The sequence below is a fragment of the Bipolaris sorokiniana genome (genome assembly GCF_000338995.1).
Source record: "Bipolaris sorokiniana ND90Pr unplaced genomic scaffold COCSAscaffold_17, whole genome shotgun sequence".
Classification (NCBI taxonomy): domain Eukaryota; kingdom Fungi; phylum Ascomycota; class Dothideomycetes; order Pleosporales; family Pleosporaceae; genus Bipolaris; species Bipolaris sorokiniana.
In genome coordinates this window covers 579,044-594,568 of record NW_006911911.1, presented here as the reverse complement: position 1 = coordinate 594,568, position 15,525 = coordinate 579,044, and the positions used below count along the sequence as shown (strand labels likewise).

The following is a 15,525-nucleotide window of genomic DNA, read 5'->3' as shown; positions in this document are numbered from 1 at the left end:
GTATTGATCGAAATGTGGGGGGTGAGAGGGCCGGTTAGGGTTAGCCCGTGCTCGTTCCAGAAATTCCGTAGCCTTCGAGGACACTTCAGAACGGCTATAACGTCATCATGTGACAACACACTTGCCACCAGCAATCCAGTGATTTTAGAGGAGGCTTATGAACACTGGGCTTTGGAGATGTTTTGAAAATCTACCGGGAATCAGAGTTGTTACTCATGCGGAGTCCGAGCGTTCCAATTGAGCTGTGGGGCGGTTGGAGACCCGGTCGTATTCCGCGACTGACCACTTGCATACAGACTGCCGGGTAAGCAGTGAGATAAACAATGGATTTTTACCTATTCATAGAGACTGTCGGCAAGGGTAAGGATTTGTTAGCCTTTACCAGATGCTGTAACAAGCTCTGGGCATTTTGCCAGTAGTAGCTCGCATGGAAGTGAAGACCTAGTCGACGATCTCGCATTACCAGCTCTTCTCAATCTTCCATGATTAGCATGGGCTTATACAAGAACGGCAAATTATCAAATGCGTAATCAGTGCTGTAACAGTAACTTCACACTTGGTCTTCTGTAGATTAGTTTGGATTGGGCCTTTTCATCCATACCCGCTCGATAAATCTATTGCACAATATATATCTGAATATTTGTTTGATTATATGAGCATTTTAAGAGAAAAACATCAAGTCATGCTGTTGACATGTAAGAAGGGTATGAAGACTACAGCAGCCATCTGCGTTAAATAAGGAGCAACATCCGAACTCTTCTTTTGTCATGGCCCAAAGAAGAGCAGACAGCAAAGATGACAGCAATTCTACCATCATTAGTTTTCAGTATTGTCTAGCCCACAAATATCCTAAATATTCTGTCCCTAGCTCATTGCGTCCTCAACCGTCATCCTCGCCTCAAATCTCTCTGCATATGCCACACTATAGCGATTCAACATGATCCTCGCTACATGTGCCATTGCCGGCCATGCTGTTTCATCAACATGAATACCTCGTGGTAGTGCGTCGAGAATAGAGCTACGGATCTCATCATCGCTTGCAGAGAGAGGATCAAGCTCGTCAGGGTGAATCAGCAAGCGTTCGAATAAAACACCAATTTGGTACCAGAGATCGCGCACCAGGCGACGACAGCCGTTGGGTGTTACGTAACCATCTACTGCAATGATCTCGCCGCTGAGACACAGTAGATAACTCATACTCCGACTCCTTCCACGGAAGACTTCGCTTTTTCTCGCATTGCTAAACCTGGTGCTGTTTCGTTGGGTTGAAGCTTCACCAACTGGAGGTGACGGCCCAGTTTCGTCTTTCTCGGTATACGTATATGAGGCGAAGAGCTGGTTTCTATCCAAACATATATTAATGCCCTTAGTAAACCACGAATGTATACATTGTTTTCCGAAGATGTGACCGCAGGGTTGGAGAAGGGTGGGGAGGTGATTTTCGTCATATTCTTCTTTGCATATCGGGCAGTAGTTGTCTGCTGAGCATGGGGCGACAGATATCACAAGGTCTTTGACAAAGACATCGTGGGATGGTAAGCTGGGTCGAGAAGGCATGATGGCGGAATTTATTGGTGTGAAAGTGAAGGTCGTGAACAGATGAATGTAGGAGTGACATAAGATCGTTAGCAAATGTTATAGTAATGGCTATGCACGACATGAGACAAATATGAGTTCAAAAACATTCGTCTGTGAGACAGTGATCGTCAAGCTGGTTTGATGTTGTTATACACGGTTGTCAAACAGTCGGCATATGTGATGTGTGAAGCTGGATCATTTGTCGCAAATAAGCCCATACAATCAAGGAATTTGGGGAGTGCCGAATATTACACATGACTGTATTTCATTTCTATAATATGCGATGAGCTTTTTAGCACCTAAGAGATTGGGCGATGTGAATTTAGAGTAACTCCTGTTTCCAGCTTTCTAACCTTTTTAGCTAGGCTACATTCTTCCGCTAGACCTGCGCGCCGCTTCCGAATGGGACGACAATCGGAATCAAGGGTTTTGTAGAGTGTAGTATCTTCTTTGTTGAATGGAAGTGCCTTGTGCATATGTTCACACTTTCCAATCTGGCTCCTCGGGTGATCGTGGAAGCACGCCAGAGGACTTCGTATGTTTTGTGGTGCACGAACCGGTATAGGTACATTAGGTTTCTGGAGCTGTTCAGGAGTCATGAACTGCCATAGAATCTTTGCGCATCGCACACGGCCATTACGTGTTGTTGGAGAACCCAATACAGGGTCTGGCGTTACGGCACGCCTTCCCCATTGTTCCTGTAGTTCAATTAAATCATCTATAATTTCTGGGCAATCGCTCTTAACCACCCAAGCACCAAGCTTGTTTGAAGACTGGATTTTAAAATGGGTAATGGGAGCAGTAATCGCAGCTGGCCCTCGTTTACGAACTATGTCCCATGTGTCTTTGCGAAACCACTGCGCAATATAAGACATAGAAACATCTGAGTACTCTTTGCCTCCAGCCTCTTCCGCTGTTTTCGGATCTGCCCATACTTTGCGCATGAGTAGATATGTCCCCGGCTTGGATCTATCTTGCGGATTAATTACGCAGCCAAACATGAAATGCTCCCAGCCATACCCCCACTCGGTATCTGGACAATCAGCTCGAATATATGGTTCGTCAAGGTTGCCTCGCCGCAGCACACCGACAGCATGGACTACCTCATGTACTAGCGTGGTGGCAAAGAGGAAGTCGTGACGAAACTGCGCACATGGAGACGCTGCGGCGTACTCACCACTGGTATAATAGCTTTTGAAGTAGTCAGCCAACTCAATCTTACAAGAACATTTTCGCTGGAATAGGGAATGACATTCTGTGCTGTGAGTTGATGGTCCATCTTCTCTCAGGGTGCGTGCATACACCCGCTTCACAGGTGACACAAAATGAAATGAAACGCTGTGACTGAGACATTCTAACGCATCGCGCACACCGGCTAGATATAGCCGATACTTTTCTCCGGACGCACTGACTAGAGGATTGGAAAGATAAGGTCTATATGCGCCATTGATGACGCCTTTGAGTTCGTGACCGTACAATAAGGGTATGAAGAAAGATAAAAGTGTATCGTGGGTAAGGAAATGCGATGCTAGCTGCAGCATCTGCTTCATCGGCTCTACACTGTCCAACTTGGAAAACACAAGATGAATAGGGTTATCCAAGTCTCCCGGGAAAACAGTAGCACTCTCTAATAGTTCGAAGCGGTCATTTTTATTACATGTTGCAATGAGTCCATTGATTCCTGAATCAGCCTTGGGGGCTTTACGCTTCGGTCGTGGTGTCGCACTCATCATTACTTTAGGATATGGAATTGAGGTTTGTGCGTCTGCATTTCGAGGTGTTCAGTTGGTATACATAATAGAAACAAGGCCATTGTTGGCTTTTGACAGCAGTATAGCGAGACAAAGCTTGATGATAGGAAAGACGACATTGGTGGTGAAAGACAGTGTAGAGAATGCAACAAAGTGAATGCCATACAATGCGTGTGTTAGCCTCAGTGGATCTCCATGATGCTATCCAGATCAGAATAACATGGAAATGTGTCTATACTGCGATATGACTGAACACAGCTTAAGCGGAGCATGCCAGTGTTCCCAAAGCTGCCACCAGAACCCTGGCCAAATGCCGTCACGTGACAGCGCGTAACCAGTGCGTCTCTACAGCCCCACAGTTGTGTTTGCTGAGCGTTTGCCCCAATTACTAGCGGATAAACTCACATTCACTTTCATTGCAGTGCCCAGATGATATTTTAGCCTTCTAATGTCCACTGCTCTGCCAAACTCGTCAACATCAAGTACATCAACAGTGGATAGCCGCTTCCATGACTACCGATCCGATGCAGTCAAGCATGAATGCAGAAAATGGAAAAGAGCAAGGCATCGGTGCGACTCTGCCTAACGAACTTCGCAATGGTATGTTTGTTCTCTCTATAGCACTCAGTGCTTCCACTAATGGCCTTGTGCAAGACGTAAAACGAGTCAGCATTAAACACGAAAGACCGGCTTCACCCTCGCTGAGTTTACCGCCAGAGGACACATCAATGAGAGAGGCTACAAGCTTCGACTCCAACAACGTCTCCCAGTCATCTCTGGGCGAGGGTAACGAACAAGACCTTGCCCATCTCGACCGAAATATTCGACGCATCATCGAACTGCAAGATCCCCAAATCCTCGAAGCTGGCGCAGTTCGAGCGATGCAAATCCTCGAAAGCTTTAAACAAACCTTTGTCAATTGCGTTACATCTAGGCTCAACGTAGAGGTGGCTTCCTGGACGGAGACTATAACAACACTGATTCCACAAGCTCAGCGAAAGCGCACTGTCATAGGTGTGGTAGGCAACACAGGAGCTGGAAAGAGCAGTGTAATCAACGCGATGCTTAATGAAGAGCGTCTCGTCCCTACCAACTGCATGCGGGCTTGCACCGCTGTTGTTACTGAGATATCTTGGAATAACAGTGACGAAGCTTCTTCCAAGTATCGTGCGGAGATTGAGTTCATCAGTCCCGAAGATTGGGAAAAGGAGCTCTCAGTGCTCATGCAAGAATTTTCGTCCGAGAACGGCACACTATCTCGCGAAGCTCAGGACCCAAATTCTGATGCTGGTGTTGCATGGGCAAAGTTTCACGCTGTGTATCCATCTGTGCTAAAGGACGCATTGCACGAGAGCACTGTACCTACTCTTATGTCGAAGAACTCCGTTAGGAGCGTTCTCGGAACCACCAAACAGATACACATGAGCCATCCAGGCAGTTTCTATGTCGAGCTCCAAAAGTATGTCGACAGTAAAGAAAAGGTGTCTAAAAAGGATAAAAGCAAGAGTAAGTCGAAGACCTCGCCACCTGAGATGGAGTACTGGCCCTTGATCAAAGTCGTCAAAATATACACCAAGAGCTCAGCGCTATCAACGGGCGCCGTCATTGTGGACCTGCCAGGCGTTCACGACAGTAATGCTGCTAGAGCTGCTGTAGCTCAGGGCTACATGAAGCAATGCACAGGCCTGTGGATTGTTGCTCCGATCAACCGCGCTGTAGACGACAAAGCTGCCAAAACTCTTCTTGGAGACTCCTTCAAGCGCCAGTTGAAGTATGATGGTGGCTTTTCCAGCGTAACATTCATTTGCTCAAAAACAGACGATATTTCCATCACTGAAGCGATTGATAGTCTTGACTTGAATAGAGAAGTCGCAGAACTCGAACAGCAAAGTGGGAGTTACGACGAACAGATCGATCAAGTTCAGTGCAGCATTAAAGAACTCAAAGAATCGCAACAAGTATACAAACTTGCGATAGAAAACCTAGCCGAGGAAATTGAGACCTGGGAGACACTTTATGAGCGAGTGCAAGACGGAGAGCTAGTGTACGCACCTATCACTCAGCCCAAGAAGCGCAAAAATACCAGCTTAGATAAAGAACCATTGAAGAGACAGGCGTTACAAGAGAACTCTAACGATGAAGTTTCCGGCTCTGATGACGAAATCTTCGACTCCGATGATGAAGTTCAGTTTCAGATTGAGCGAGTGGTACTGTCTGAGTTGGACATCAGAAACAAGCTCAAGGAACTAAGGGAGACCAAGAAGAATGCTCGACAGGAAAGCGCTAAGATACAACATGCGATTGATGACTTGAGACCTCAAGTCAGAAAGTTGCAAACCGAGAAGGGCAAGATCAGAGCAGAAATGAGCCGGATCTGCATTGCTGGACGCAATCTCTACTCCAAGTCTGCTATTCGGCAAGATTTTGCTGCAGGTATCAGGGAAATTGACCAAGAGAATGCTGCTGAAGCAGACGAGGACAGCTTTGACCCTGATGAAGAGATGCGTGATTATGAGCAAGTCGCGAAGTCCTTGCCCGTCTTCTGCGTCAGCAGCAGAGCATATCAAAAGATGTGTGGACGCATGCAGAAAGACGATAATGTACACGGTTTCACAAGTGTAGAAGAGACTGAAATCCCGCAGCTCCAGATTCATTGCCGGAAGCTCACTGAGGCTGGCCGAATCCAGACTAGCCGAACCTTCCTAACGGGTTTCCTTCAACTGTTGATCACTTTCAGGTTGTGGACGTCAGGGAGCAGCCCTGACTTGAAGTTAACTGAAAAAGATAAACAACAGCACCTGAAGTTTCTAGAGCGAAGGATGGAAGAACTGAAAACGGGCTTCGATGACAGCGTGCGTGCTTGTGTGAAGCAAGTGAGATCCGAGGTGAAGCTTCAAATCTCCGACAGGTTCCCAGAACTCGTCAATGATGCTATCGAGGCTGCGCCTGCAACAGCTGACGTCTGGGGTCAGAAGGACCAAGGAGGTCTAAGATGGGGTTCGTACAAAGCCGTAGTCCGCCGTGCGGGTGTCTACCACTCTACAGCAGCGGGGAAGCGGGACTTCAACTCGGATCTTGTCGAACCCATTATGAAGCGGCTCGCGACGGGCTGGGAGCGCACTTTCCAGAGACGCCTCCCAGAAGTACTCAACAGCCACATCGATGACCTCAACAAAGTCCTTAACAAAGCCCATAAAGCCATTGAAGCGCGTACTCAATACACTGGGGTTGGACTTGCCAACCTGTCCATTTTGAAGACACGACTCCCAATTTACAAAGATGGTTTCAAGGCATATGGTGTTGATCTTGTCGATGGGATGAAGGAAATCGGACGCGAAGCTAACCGCGACTTTACACCTTGCATTGTGGACATGATGCGTGATGCATATAACATATGCGCCGCACAGAATGGTCCGGGGTCGTTCAAGCGGATGAAGGAACATATGATAAGCCATGTTGTAGTTGCTCGACATACCATGTTTCGTAAAGCGGTTCAGAAAGTGGACGAGCATCTCGAAGCCATGTCCAAAACGCTGCAGGAACGGATGGAAGCCAAAGCCTACGAGATCTTTGGCAACGTGAATAGGGACTACACACATGCGCTTGGTAACCATCCTACTCGAGTGCTGTCTAAGGAAGAGCATGAGATGAAGTCAGCGACTCGTCAGATCTTGAGAGGTATAGATGCGCAGTTCGAGCCCATTGCTAATGGAGATCTCAGCTCAGTCTATCCAAAGGTACCTACGAATGCCCAGAGCAAAGAGCCGGCTCACGATGGTACAGAGGAGCATGGTGGTATGGATGATTCGGGACAAGAATCTTCTGAAGAGGCAGATGAAGAAACCAACAATGTCCCTGGAACCTTGTGGGAGAAGTTCAGGTCATACAACCAGGCATATGTCGAGGATGACATGGATGATGATGAGTAGGTCAGTATACTCACATCTACTTGCATCGTTCATCTGAGCGCGGGGGGGGGGGGGGGGTTTCTTCACTTTTTTCTTTTTCTTTACGACGACAATGACAGGTCATGACACTTCACGATAATCCCCCTTGGCTTTCTTGACAGGTTGTCGACCGATGTTCCTGAAGATTTCCTCACGGAACTTTGCAGGTTGGAGCATCGTTACTATTTAGTTAGTAGCGTCAGCCAGTCTTGTGGAGTACTGTTTGGGCAAATGGTGGAGATGCGAACCTTTCGGCTCCTAATCTTGATGGAAAACACGGGCAAGTTTATCCGCAGGGTGCATTGATGTTTCCCAGGCGCACGATACGCTTTGCCCACTGCATGTATCTAGCATGTCGAGATAGCAACGCCAGGCACCCACTCAATACATGAGATACAAGATTGTGGTTCTTTGGGAGAACGACATGTGCTGAGTGACGTGATGTGATGAATTGCTAACGCACACTACATATCCAAACAACCCACTCTACGCCCGAGACTGATACGCTCTAAGGCGAAGTGCTACTTTGTAAACCAAACCCATAAACGCCGTATCATGATGCCATGCTCAATATCTGTACACAGGGACTGTCTAATCATCCCACTCCTCATCCAAGTTATCTATGAGCCTATCCTCATCCTCATTGCGTCGGCCTCTACGCGTATTGTCCTGACCCAGGGAAACGCGACTGTATCCGCGACGAGCAGGCATAAAGCGAGCGCAGGAAGAAGTCAAGATGACAAACATGTCCTTTTCTCAACGTCAGCACTCCAAGAGGCCAAAGGAACATTAAACTACATCAAACAGCGATACGACCGCCCTTCCGAAAGCACCGGAGTGGACTCACCGTGAAGAAGCGCCAGATACCAGCCCACATGGCATAATTGGGCAGTTGGCGCCATCCGCGCTGGTGCATAACGGTGCGTTGGTAGACGCAGCCACCAGCGAGATAGACGAGCACGGCAATCATGACCATGACACCGAAGACGCCGCCGGGACTCAGCGCCTGCGCTTCCTGATGTACGCCGCCGCAGGCAAAGGACGAGCGGCCTTCGAAGAAGTATGCGCAGTCGTCTACTGCGGCGACAAAGGACACGGAGGTTTTGGCTAGGGGATCCGAGTCGCAGAGGAGCGAGATCACGGTTGTCTTGCGGCGTTCTTGCGTCTTTTTCTTTCCATCTTTGCCTTTGTCTTTGTCCTTGCCCTTGCCCTTGTCATCATCGTCGTCGTCGCCGTCGATGATTTCGCGCGAGTCGAGGGCGACTGGCTCGAGCGCGCGCTTAGACTTTGAGGGCGAGGAGGGGCACAGCGAGCCGCCCGTATAGTTGAGGATGAGTTTGCGACCGCGGAATATGGGTTCCGAACTCTCGAGACTGTGGGGGAGGTGTTCAGTCAGCATTGCGACTCCAAGTTTGTTACGTTTCCGCCTTAGGGAAGGGTGCGCATATAACAATTGTCCTTATCGTCTATCTTTGATGGTATCATCATTGGCGGGCAGTAGAACTTACCCAATGGCCCATTGCTTGCTGCCCTTTTCGTAGAACGCGCTGACGTTGCGCCAGAGGGCCTTGTCGAGGTCCTGGACTTCGTCGAGCTCTTCTACGACGGGCCCGCAGAAGTTGATGGTGAAGTTTGCGCCGTAGTCGTAGCCTCTGGCATGCCAGCTGCCTTCATCGCCCTCCTTCTTACTGTTCTTCTTGCCATCAGACTCCGAGGGAGCCAGACGGCGCATAGGGTTCAGGTCGAAGAAGCGCTCGGTGGTGGGCGAGATGACGGTACATGGCTTGAGCGGCTTGTCCGAGGCGGCGGCTGCAAAGGGTAACGCCGATGCTGCTATGAGCACCAGGACGTGAAGTATATGTATCATGACGGCGTTGGTGGACGCACAGCACAATCCGGCGATACTCGATGGTGACGATGAAGACTGTGATGGACTGATCGCCTACACGTCTCGTCCTTTACAACACGTTGGCTTTCGGACCTGCCACCCCATGTCGTAGTGGCTTGCACCCGCAGCATCCCTGGCACTCCGGCTGGGGCTGGGTGCAGTTAGTGCCGCCAAGACCAGCCTGTGCGCGTCATTACGGCTGCGAAGCTTCCGACCTCCTCTCCCATCGACTGATTTGTGTAGTCCTGCACTCAACTACATAAGGAGACCCTGTGTCCCCCCTCGTCTATTCACCAGGTGGCGCGTCAATCATCCACTAGAAAAGAGCCTGGGATTGTTTGTTGTTGTGATACAGAACGCGACGGACCCCTTTTCCTTTGCTTACGTTTGTTTGTTTGTTTGTTTGTTTGCGCCATCAACAGCATTGAAAGAGCCAGAGGATACAATTCGACAGCTGGGATAATGGCAAAAGCAACCGCCGACAAGGGCATCAAGAAGCTCGTCGAGGAGCCCCATGGCTATGAGTTTCTCGGACCGTACGTTCCATCTTGCTTGAAGACCCTGTCCATAATCACGCTAACCGCATTGGCAGTCCTGGAGCCTTCCTCATCTCCTTTGGTCTTCCCGTTCTAGTCTACGTCTTCACATTTTTGTGCAATGATATTTCTGGATGCCCGGCACCTGTGCTCCTCCACCCTGAGAGCTTTAGCCTTGAACAGCTAAAGAAGGAGGTCGGATGGACCGGCTTCTCGGGTCTGCTCAACACACAGGCTCTCCTTGGTACCCTTGGATACTACTTCCTGAGCTTGGTCCTGTATCGTTTCCTCCCAGGTGAAGAGTGTGAGGGCACGGAGCTCAGGTCCGGTGGTAGGCTCAAGTACAGGTTCAATGGTAAGTCATGTTCACGTGACCACAGTCTACTATGCTAATTACGAACCAGCCTTCTACTCTGCTCTCTTCATCATTACGGTCCTCGGCGCTGGAACTATCTCCCAAGGTGTCGACTTTCCGGTCTGGACTTTTATTCACGACAACTACATTGGCATTGTCACCAGCAATATCCTCATCTCCTACTTGCTGGCCATCTACGTCTATGTTGCTTCTTTCAGCGTCAAGCACCCTAAGGATCCCTCCATGCGGGAGCTTGCAGCCGGCGGCCACACTGGCAACATGCTGTACGACTGGTTCATCGGACGCGAACTGAACCCACGTATCAACCTGCCCATCTTTGGCGAAGTTGACATCAAGGCATGGTGCGAACTGCGCCCTGGAATGCTGGGATGGGTCATCATGGACCTTGCCTTTATCGTGCAACAATACCGCAACTTTGGCCGCGTCACCGACTCTATCATCCTAGTCACCGTTGCGCAAACTGTCTACACCTTTGATGCCTTATATATGGAGCCCGCCATTCTCACTACCATTGACCTCATTGCTGATGGTTTCGGCATGATGCTGTCATTTGGCGACCTTGTCTGGGTTCCCTTTACCTATTCCCTCCAGACCCGCTATCTCTCCGTCTACCCCGTCGAACTCGGCCTGAGCGGTGTAGCCGGTGTATTGGCCGTACAGGGTATTGGTTACTACATTTTCCGCGCCGTCAACAACGAGAAGAACCGCTTCAGGACCAACCCCGAAGACCCCCGCGTCAAGCACCTCAAGTACATCGAGACAGCCGCCGGCTCCAAGCTCCTCGTCAGTGGCTGGTGGGGCATGGCCCGCCACATTAACTACCTTGGCGACTGGTTCATGAGTTGGTCCTATGTCCTACCCACTGCCGTATCCGGATATGTCATCAAGAATGCGGCTCAGGACCCCGTCACCGCTGCCCAGACCGACGCCTACTTTTTCAAGAACAGCTACGGAAAGTACGTTGTACCTGGCGAGGCCAAGGGATGGGGCATGATCTTCACCTACTTCTTCATGGTCTACTTTGCCATCCTGCTCATCCATCGCGAACGTCGTGATGAGGAAAAGTGCAAGAAGAAGTACGGAAAGGATTGGGATCGCTATGTGGTGCTTGTTCCCTGGAGGATCATCCCCGGTATCTACTAAGCGATGTTCATTCCACTGAGCGGGATAATGAGATACAGGATGTAGCGCTACCGTTTCCCTTGCGGTTGAAGACGTGCATTCACTTGGAATGATGACATTTGGATGTAGCGCTACCGCTTTACTGCGGTCGAAGACGTGCATCCACCTGGGATGTAGCGCTACTGCTTCACTTGCAGTTGAAGACGTGCATCCATCCACCCGTGAAAAGTTACTGTTTTCACACTTTTTACCTTTATTACTTGTAATCTTTTTTACGTTTAGACACGCATGATGGAATGCTACCGCGCAAGCTCGGTTGAAGACATACATCTCATGTAATTTTTGAAAAGATTTGAATAAAGATATATTTTTCAAATCTACAAAAAACGCACTATTGGCGTATCGAACATTTTGAACACAGTAAAATATTGTACATGTCATGATCATGATCGTAATCGTAAGCTGAACCAGCAGCCTCAAAACACCCCTTTCCATCTTGAAGAAAAGTAAAGCCTATCCTACAGCCGCCCCCTTCCTACCCATCCTACACTTCTCATCCCACCCCTCCTGCCCCCTCTTCTTCCACCTACTACTACTCCCCTTTTCCCCATCACTCCCCTCGTCCCCCCTCCGCTTCTCAAGCGCATACTTGCGCCCCCCATACCCTCCCAACACCAGCCCCGCGGCCGTACCTAGACCGGGAAAGATGACATCCCCAATTATCGTGCCCGCGCCAGCCCCGAGAAACGTATCGCGCGTTTTATGCGACTCTTCGTGCGACTTGTAAGAGTGGGATTTGGATGGTTTGTGCCGCCGGGAGTGGTTGTGGTGGTGGTGGCGCGAGGAGGAGCGGTCGCGGTTGCGGTCGCTGTGATCGGAGTCGCAAGTGCGGTCTCGGGGCCGCGAATGTTGGGTGGTGATATGGCGCTGGGTAGGCTGTGCGTAGTGGTGATGATAGTGGTGGTGGTGATGGCGGCTAGGCGGTGGGGGAGAGTCGGAGTCGGATATTGAGCCTAGGCTTGTGCTGCGGTCTGATTCTTGGTCTTCGAAGCGGACGCGGGCGGGTTGGGAGTGGCTTCTGTAGGGTTGGAGGTGGGCGCCAAGGTAGCTGCTGTGTTGGCGTTGGAGTTGCGGTTGCGGTTGTGGGATTGGTGGTGGTGAGGCGAAGTAGCCGCCTGGTGGTGGTGTTTGGGGGTAGGGTGCCATCATTGCTTGTTGTTGCGATGGTTTTTCGGGATATGGTTGGTGGGGTGTGTAGCCATTATGCTGTTTCGGTGGTGGTAGATGAGGATGCGCAGAGTATGATGGAGGCGGCGTGTTCATGTACGGTGATGCTGGTGGTTGCTGGTATAGCGGTGGTTTTGATGAATGCGACTGGTATGCATTTGGTGGGTGACTTCCTGGAAGTTCATGGACGCATTGTGTGCCTAGATAGTAGTCTTGCGCTGCCATTTTCTGTAACGTCCTCCCAGTAAATCGTAGGTTTTATTATTACGGTCGATCCTGTCGTAAGGTGGGTAAAAGAAAATATAAACCGTACTCGAAAAACTGTAGGAAATCCAACAGACGCCTGGCGTCTTGGAAGGCCTTAGCCAAGTTATATATACCAAGCAAACCCTGAAGGTCTCGTGCATCTGTCACCAGTCATTGCTTAGTATGCTTTAGCGACGTCACTCTGATCAACAAGTCTAGTTTCAAATCTGCTTAGTACGCATATCGGTATCTTCGGAGAACTCGGCCAGCCCGTCAGTGGAAGAATGACAGGCCTGGAAGAACCATCCGGGTGCTTCCTTTTGCTGCAAATGGAAGACTTTTGACTGACGTAATGATTTCCATGAACATGTTGTCACTCAGCGAGCTTTTCTGTAGGTGGGCGACTATGTACTGGTGTTAATAAGTACACTGTCTGCAAACTATGAATGCCTTTGAAGATGACTTTATAATACCAGACGAGGCGAGCCGCGGGCTGTGCTGCACGCCAAGAACACAATGCAGACTTCCGCCCCCAATGAGCAGCCTCATCCGCGCTGCTTGCGCCACGCAGAAAGCTCGGCATTAACATCAGGATTTTGTCGCCACACCTGTTCTGACCAATGGTACGCTTAAAGATGCTTCTGCATCTGTAGGTCCATAGTCCTTACGCATGGGCACACCCTCGATTTTCTTAACCTTGTTGCCCTCCTGCCACATGATGTAGCCAGCAGCACCAGACACGCCACAGGCTAGTGCGACAAATAGTCCCGTGGCCCATGATGGCCTCTGTATACGGTCATAGTGCCACATGTAGAAGCACAGGCATATCTGAAATAATGTGTTCCAAACATTGAACCAGACAACAACGTCCATGGTCCAGCTCTTAGTCGGCGGGGCGCGCATTGCTGTCGGGGGTGGCTCTGGGATCGCCTTGACGGGGATGGGTACAGCAGGGTTCTGAGGGTCGACGCAAGTTGCATCGGCGTCATCTGGTAACTGTTCGGAGCCAGGAAGTCTAAACCACCCTCGATGTATGCCGGCTAGTCGTCGAATGCCCGTCTCAGTGCGCTTTGATCCACCAATCCTCCACCAAGCCCACCAGTACAGGTCGCGGAAGCGCCATGGAGCCAGACCAAAACCTGTAACGCAGAAGAGTGCATTGAGGATCTGCGAATCAATCTCCATCCAAACGCGCCGTGGTGAATTGATATCGTCACAGGTAGGCTTGCACATGGCCGGTGCGGCGTTGCAAAGAAGGAGGAACAACATGCCACCCCATGCAACAATATTGAGACAGTACAGTGTGATGAGGAAGCCTGCAGGGGTGAGGAACCATTTCCAGAAGCTCTTGAGACTGATGGCAAGGGTTTGTTTCCATGGAAGTTTCGGTGGCGGAATATAACCATTTGTATACTGTGTGTTGTTAGTACAATGGCAAAGAGGAATGAGACAATTGGCGTACCCGGCCTGAAGACGTTCTCTTGGGCTGTTGTGGCCTGTCGCCATCAACGTACTCGGTTGCTGTGTCGGAACTGTGCTTTGACGGTGCGTCAGGTACAGCGTTATGTTGAATGTCATGTTCTGCTACTTGACGTGTATCTTCTTCGACCAAAGCTGGAAAAGACTGGGTGCCCAACACATTGTTCGATGAACTCTTGCGTGTCGCAGTGTGCGAGGGCTCTGGCTGCTCCGATGTTGCTGTTACAGTCGTAGATGTTCGCGATCCTGACGCACGCCGACTAGCTCGGGACCCTGCTCTACTGCGTTGCGCATGTTCATTCCAGCCGTCGGAACCAAAGGAGCCTGTCCTAATGTCTGAAAGAGAGGGTGCTCTGGCTGCAGTGGTGCCAGTTGCTGCCCACATGCCTGGTGGAGGGTTTGCTTCCATTAGCTTGCCAGTGGCGCTTCGCAGTCTACTCGAGACGGTCGAGGCATTTGTTGAGGATCTGTCGCGGCCATTGGTGGTAGATGACTCTGGGACAGAATTGGACGTGACCTGGTTGCTGATACCTGGGGGCTGTGGGAATGGCACCGGCGTGGGAATGTTGCTGTTAGAGGACGCCATGTGCAAGAGAGAAGGTGGTTGGTCCACGTCCTTGGTTATGTACAGTTTGTGAATATCCCCTTACGGCTCAATGTGCCAGCCAAGGTGGTTGATGATGGATAGTGCAATGCCGCGTTGCCTTGGCGGGATCCTTGCTTTTGCTGGCTTGTCCCCTACGGCGGTGTATGACGTGTAGTGTCGAATCTGTTGGGAGGGATAACTGGCATTTTGTTATCGGGCGCCATGGCACCCTTATACTTTGGCGCGGACATTATAGACGACGGGGTGATGGAGGGGCTAGACTGCTTCGGAGGCGGCTCCTGCGCTGTCGAACCCCAGATCCACCTCCCTGCAGCATTTGAGCCACACGCTAGACGCATCCTGCAGTGGAAGGACGCGTACAGCCACTCCGCCACAATCGTAACCACTTCTGTGTTGTCGTTGTGTTTGTCTGTTGTTCACCATACGCAACCATCAGTTATCAGCAATTCGGCGTTGCGCAGCCCCTGAACTCGACTTGTCGCATGAAGACAATCTCTCCTATGTGATTGTGGAGCTTGATTTGGCGGTGAGGGTATCAGGCAGAGAAAATTCGCTACAAGACATGATGGAGTACACTCGAACATGGACATATTGTGTGAACATGAAGCTTCATTTGATGTCATTTTATATATACCGTGAATCGTTTCTCGTGTGCGACAGTGGCACGTACAAAGTGTTTAGTCTAACCCCACCACTGCCCACAGTCACAGAAGCAAGTACTTGGAAGGCAGAACAGCAGCCGTTGGAAGTTAGGTTGAACTTGGCTGC

General features: G+C 50.2%; 7 protein-coding genes across 7 annotated transcripts; 2 read left to right on the top strand and 5 right to left on the bottom strand.

The window, feature by feature from the left end:
• Positions 1-864: 864 nt before the first annotated feature.
• Positions 865-1,557, bottom strand: COCSADRAFT_101547 (uncharacterized protein; the record flags this gene model as incomplete). The annotated part of the gene is made up of 1 exon (XM_007706885.1): positions 865-1,557. One exon carries the CDS (start codon positions 1,555-1,557, stop codon positions 865-867), a length of 693 nt encoding a protein of 230 aa, XP_007705075.1.
• Positions 1,558-1,877: 320 nt separating this feature from the next.
• Positions 1,878-3,311, bottom strand: COCSADRAFT_101523 (uncharacterized protein; the record flags this gene model as incomplete). Its single annotated transcript, XM_007706884.1, has 1 exon — positions 1,878-3,311. The coding sequence occupies one exon, from the start codon at positions 3,309-3,311 to the stop codon at positions 1,878-1,880; it is 1,434 nt and encodes a 477-aa protein (XP_007705074.1).
• Positions 3,312-3,931: 620 nt separating this feature from the next.
• On the top strand, positions 3,932-7,258 carry COCSADRAFT_101648 (uncharacterized protein; the record flags this gene model as incomplete). Its single annotated transcript, XM_007706883.1, has 1 exon — positions 3,932-7,258. The coding sequence occupies one exon, from the start codon at positions 3,932-3,934 to the stop codon at positions 7,256-7,258; it is 3,327 nt and encodes a 1,108-aa protein (XP_007705073.1).
• Positions 7,259-7,690: 432 nt separating this feature from the next.
• Positions 7,691-9,267, bottom strand: COCSADRAFT_41206 (uncharacterized protein). The gene is made up of 3 exons (XM_007706690.1): positions 8,785-9,267; positions 8,124-8,649; positions 7,691-8,026 (listed from the first exon to the last, which is right to left on the bottom strand). The coding sequence occupies exons 1-3, from the start codon at positions 9,141-9,143 to the stop codon at positions 7,868-7,870; spliced, it is 1,044 nt and encodes a 347-aa protein (XP_007704880.1). The 5' UTR covers positions 9,144-9,267; the 3' UTR covers positions 7,691-7,867.
• Positions 9,268-9,401: 134 nt separating this feature from the next.
• Positions 9,402-11,615, top strand: COCSADRAFT_203750 (uncharacterized protein). The gene is made up of 3 exons (XM_007706882.1): positions 9,402-9,700; positions 9,757-10,055; positions 10,105-11,615. The coding sequence occupies exons 1-3, from the start codon at positions 9,627-9,629 to the stop codon at positions 11,217-11,219; spliced, it is 1,488 nt and encodes a 495-aa protein (XP_007705072.1). The 5' UTR covers positions 9,402-9,626; the 3' UTR covers positions 11,220-11,615.
• COCSADRAFT_41204 (uncharacterized protein) lies at positions 11,595-12,996 on the bottom strand. The gene has a single exon (XM_007706689.1). It carries the CDS (start codon positions 12,648-12,650, stop codon positions 11,712-11,714), a length of 939 nt encoding a protein of 312 aa, XP_007704879.1. The 5' UTR covers positions 12,651-12,996; the 3' UTR covers positions 11,595-11,711.
• On the bottom strand, positions 12,982-14,946 carry COCSADRAFT_152992 (uncharacterized protein). Its single transcript, XM_007706881.1, has 2 exons — positions 14,134-14,946; positions 12,982-14,084 (listed from the first exon to the last, which is right to left on the bottom strand). The coding sequence occupies exons 1-2, from the start codon at positions 14,734-14,736 to the stop codon at positions 13,260-13,262; spliced, it is 1,428 nt and encodes a 475-aa protein (XP_007705071.1). The 5' UTR covers positions 14,737-14,946; the 3' UTR covers positions 12,982-13,259.
• Positions 14,947-15,525: the final 579 nt, after the last annotated feature.

Excerpts from the sequence above, each read along its gene's own strand:
- COCSADRAFT_41206 (XM_007706690.1), bottom strand. The coding sequence starts at position 9,143 with ATGATACATATACTTCACGTCCTGGTGCTCATAGCAGCATCGGCGTTA. Across the intron at positions 8,650-8,784 it reads AGCAAGCAATGGGCCATTGG|TCTCGAGAGTTCGGAACCCA; the intron begins GTAAGTTCTACT and ends CCTCCCCCACAG. Across the intron at positions 8,027-8,123 it reads GTATCTGGCGCTTCTTCACG|GACATGTTTGTCATCTTGAC; the intron begins GTGAGTCCACTC and ends CGTTGAGAAAAG.
- COCSADRAFT_203750 (XM_007706882.1), top strand. The coding sequence starts at position 9,627 with ATGGCAAAAGCAACCGCCGACAAGGGCATCAAGAAGCTCGTCGAGGAG. Across the intron at positions 9,701-9,756 it reads GGCTATGAGTTTCTCGGACC|TCCTGGAGCCTTCCTCATCT; the intron begins GTACGTTCCATC and ends CCGCATTGGCAG. Across the intron at positions 10,056-10,104 it reads GCTCAAGTACAGGTTCAATG|CCTTCTACTCTGCTCTCTTC; the intron begins GTAAGTCATGTT and ends ATTACGAACCAG.
- COCSADRAFT_41204 (XM_007706689.1), bottom strand. The coding sequence starts at position 12,650 with ATGGCAGCGCAAGACTACTATCTAGGCACACAATGCGTCCATGAACTT.
- COCSADRAFT_152992 (XM_007706881.1), bottom strand. The coding sequence starts at position 14,736 with ATGGCGTCCTCTAACAGCAACATTCCCACGCCGGTGCCATTCCCACAG. Across the intron at positions 14,085-14,133 it reads AGAGAACGTCTTCAGGCCGG|TATACAAATGGTTATATTCC; the intron begins GTACGCCAATTG and ends AACAACACACAG.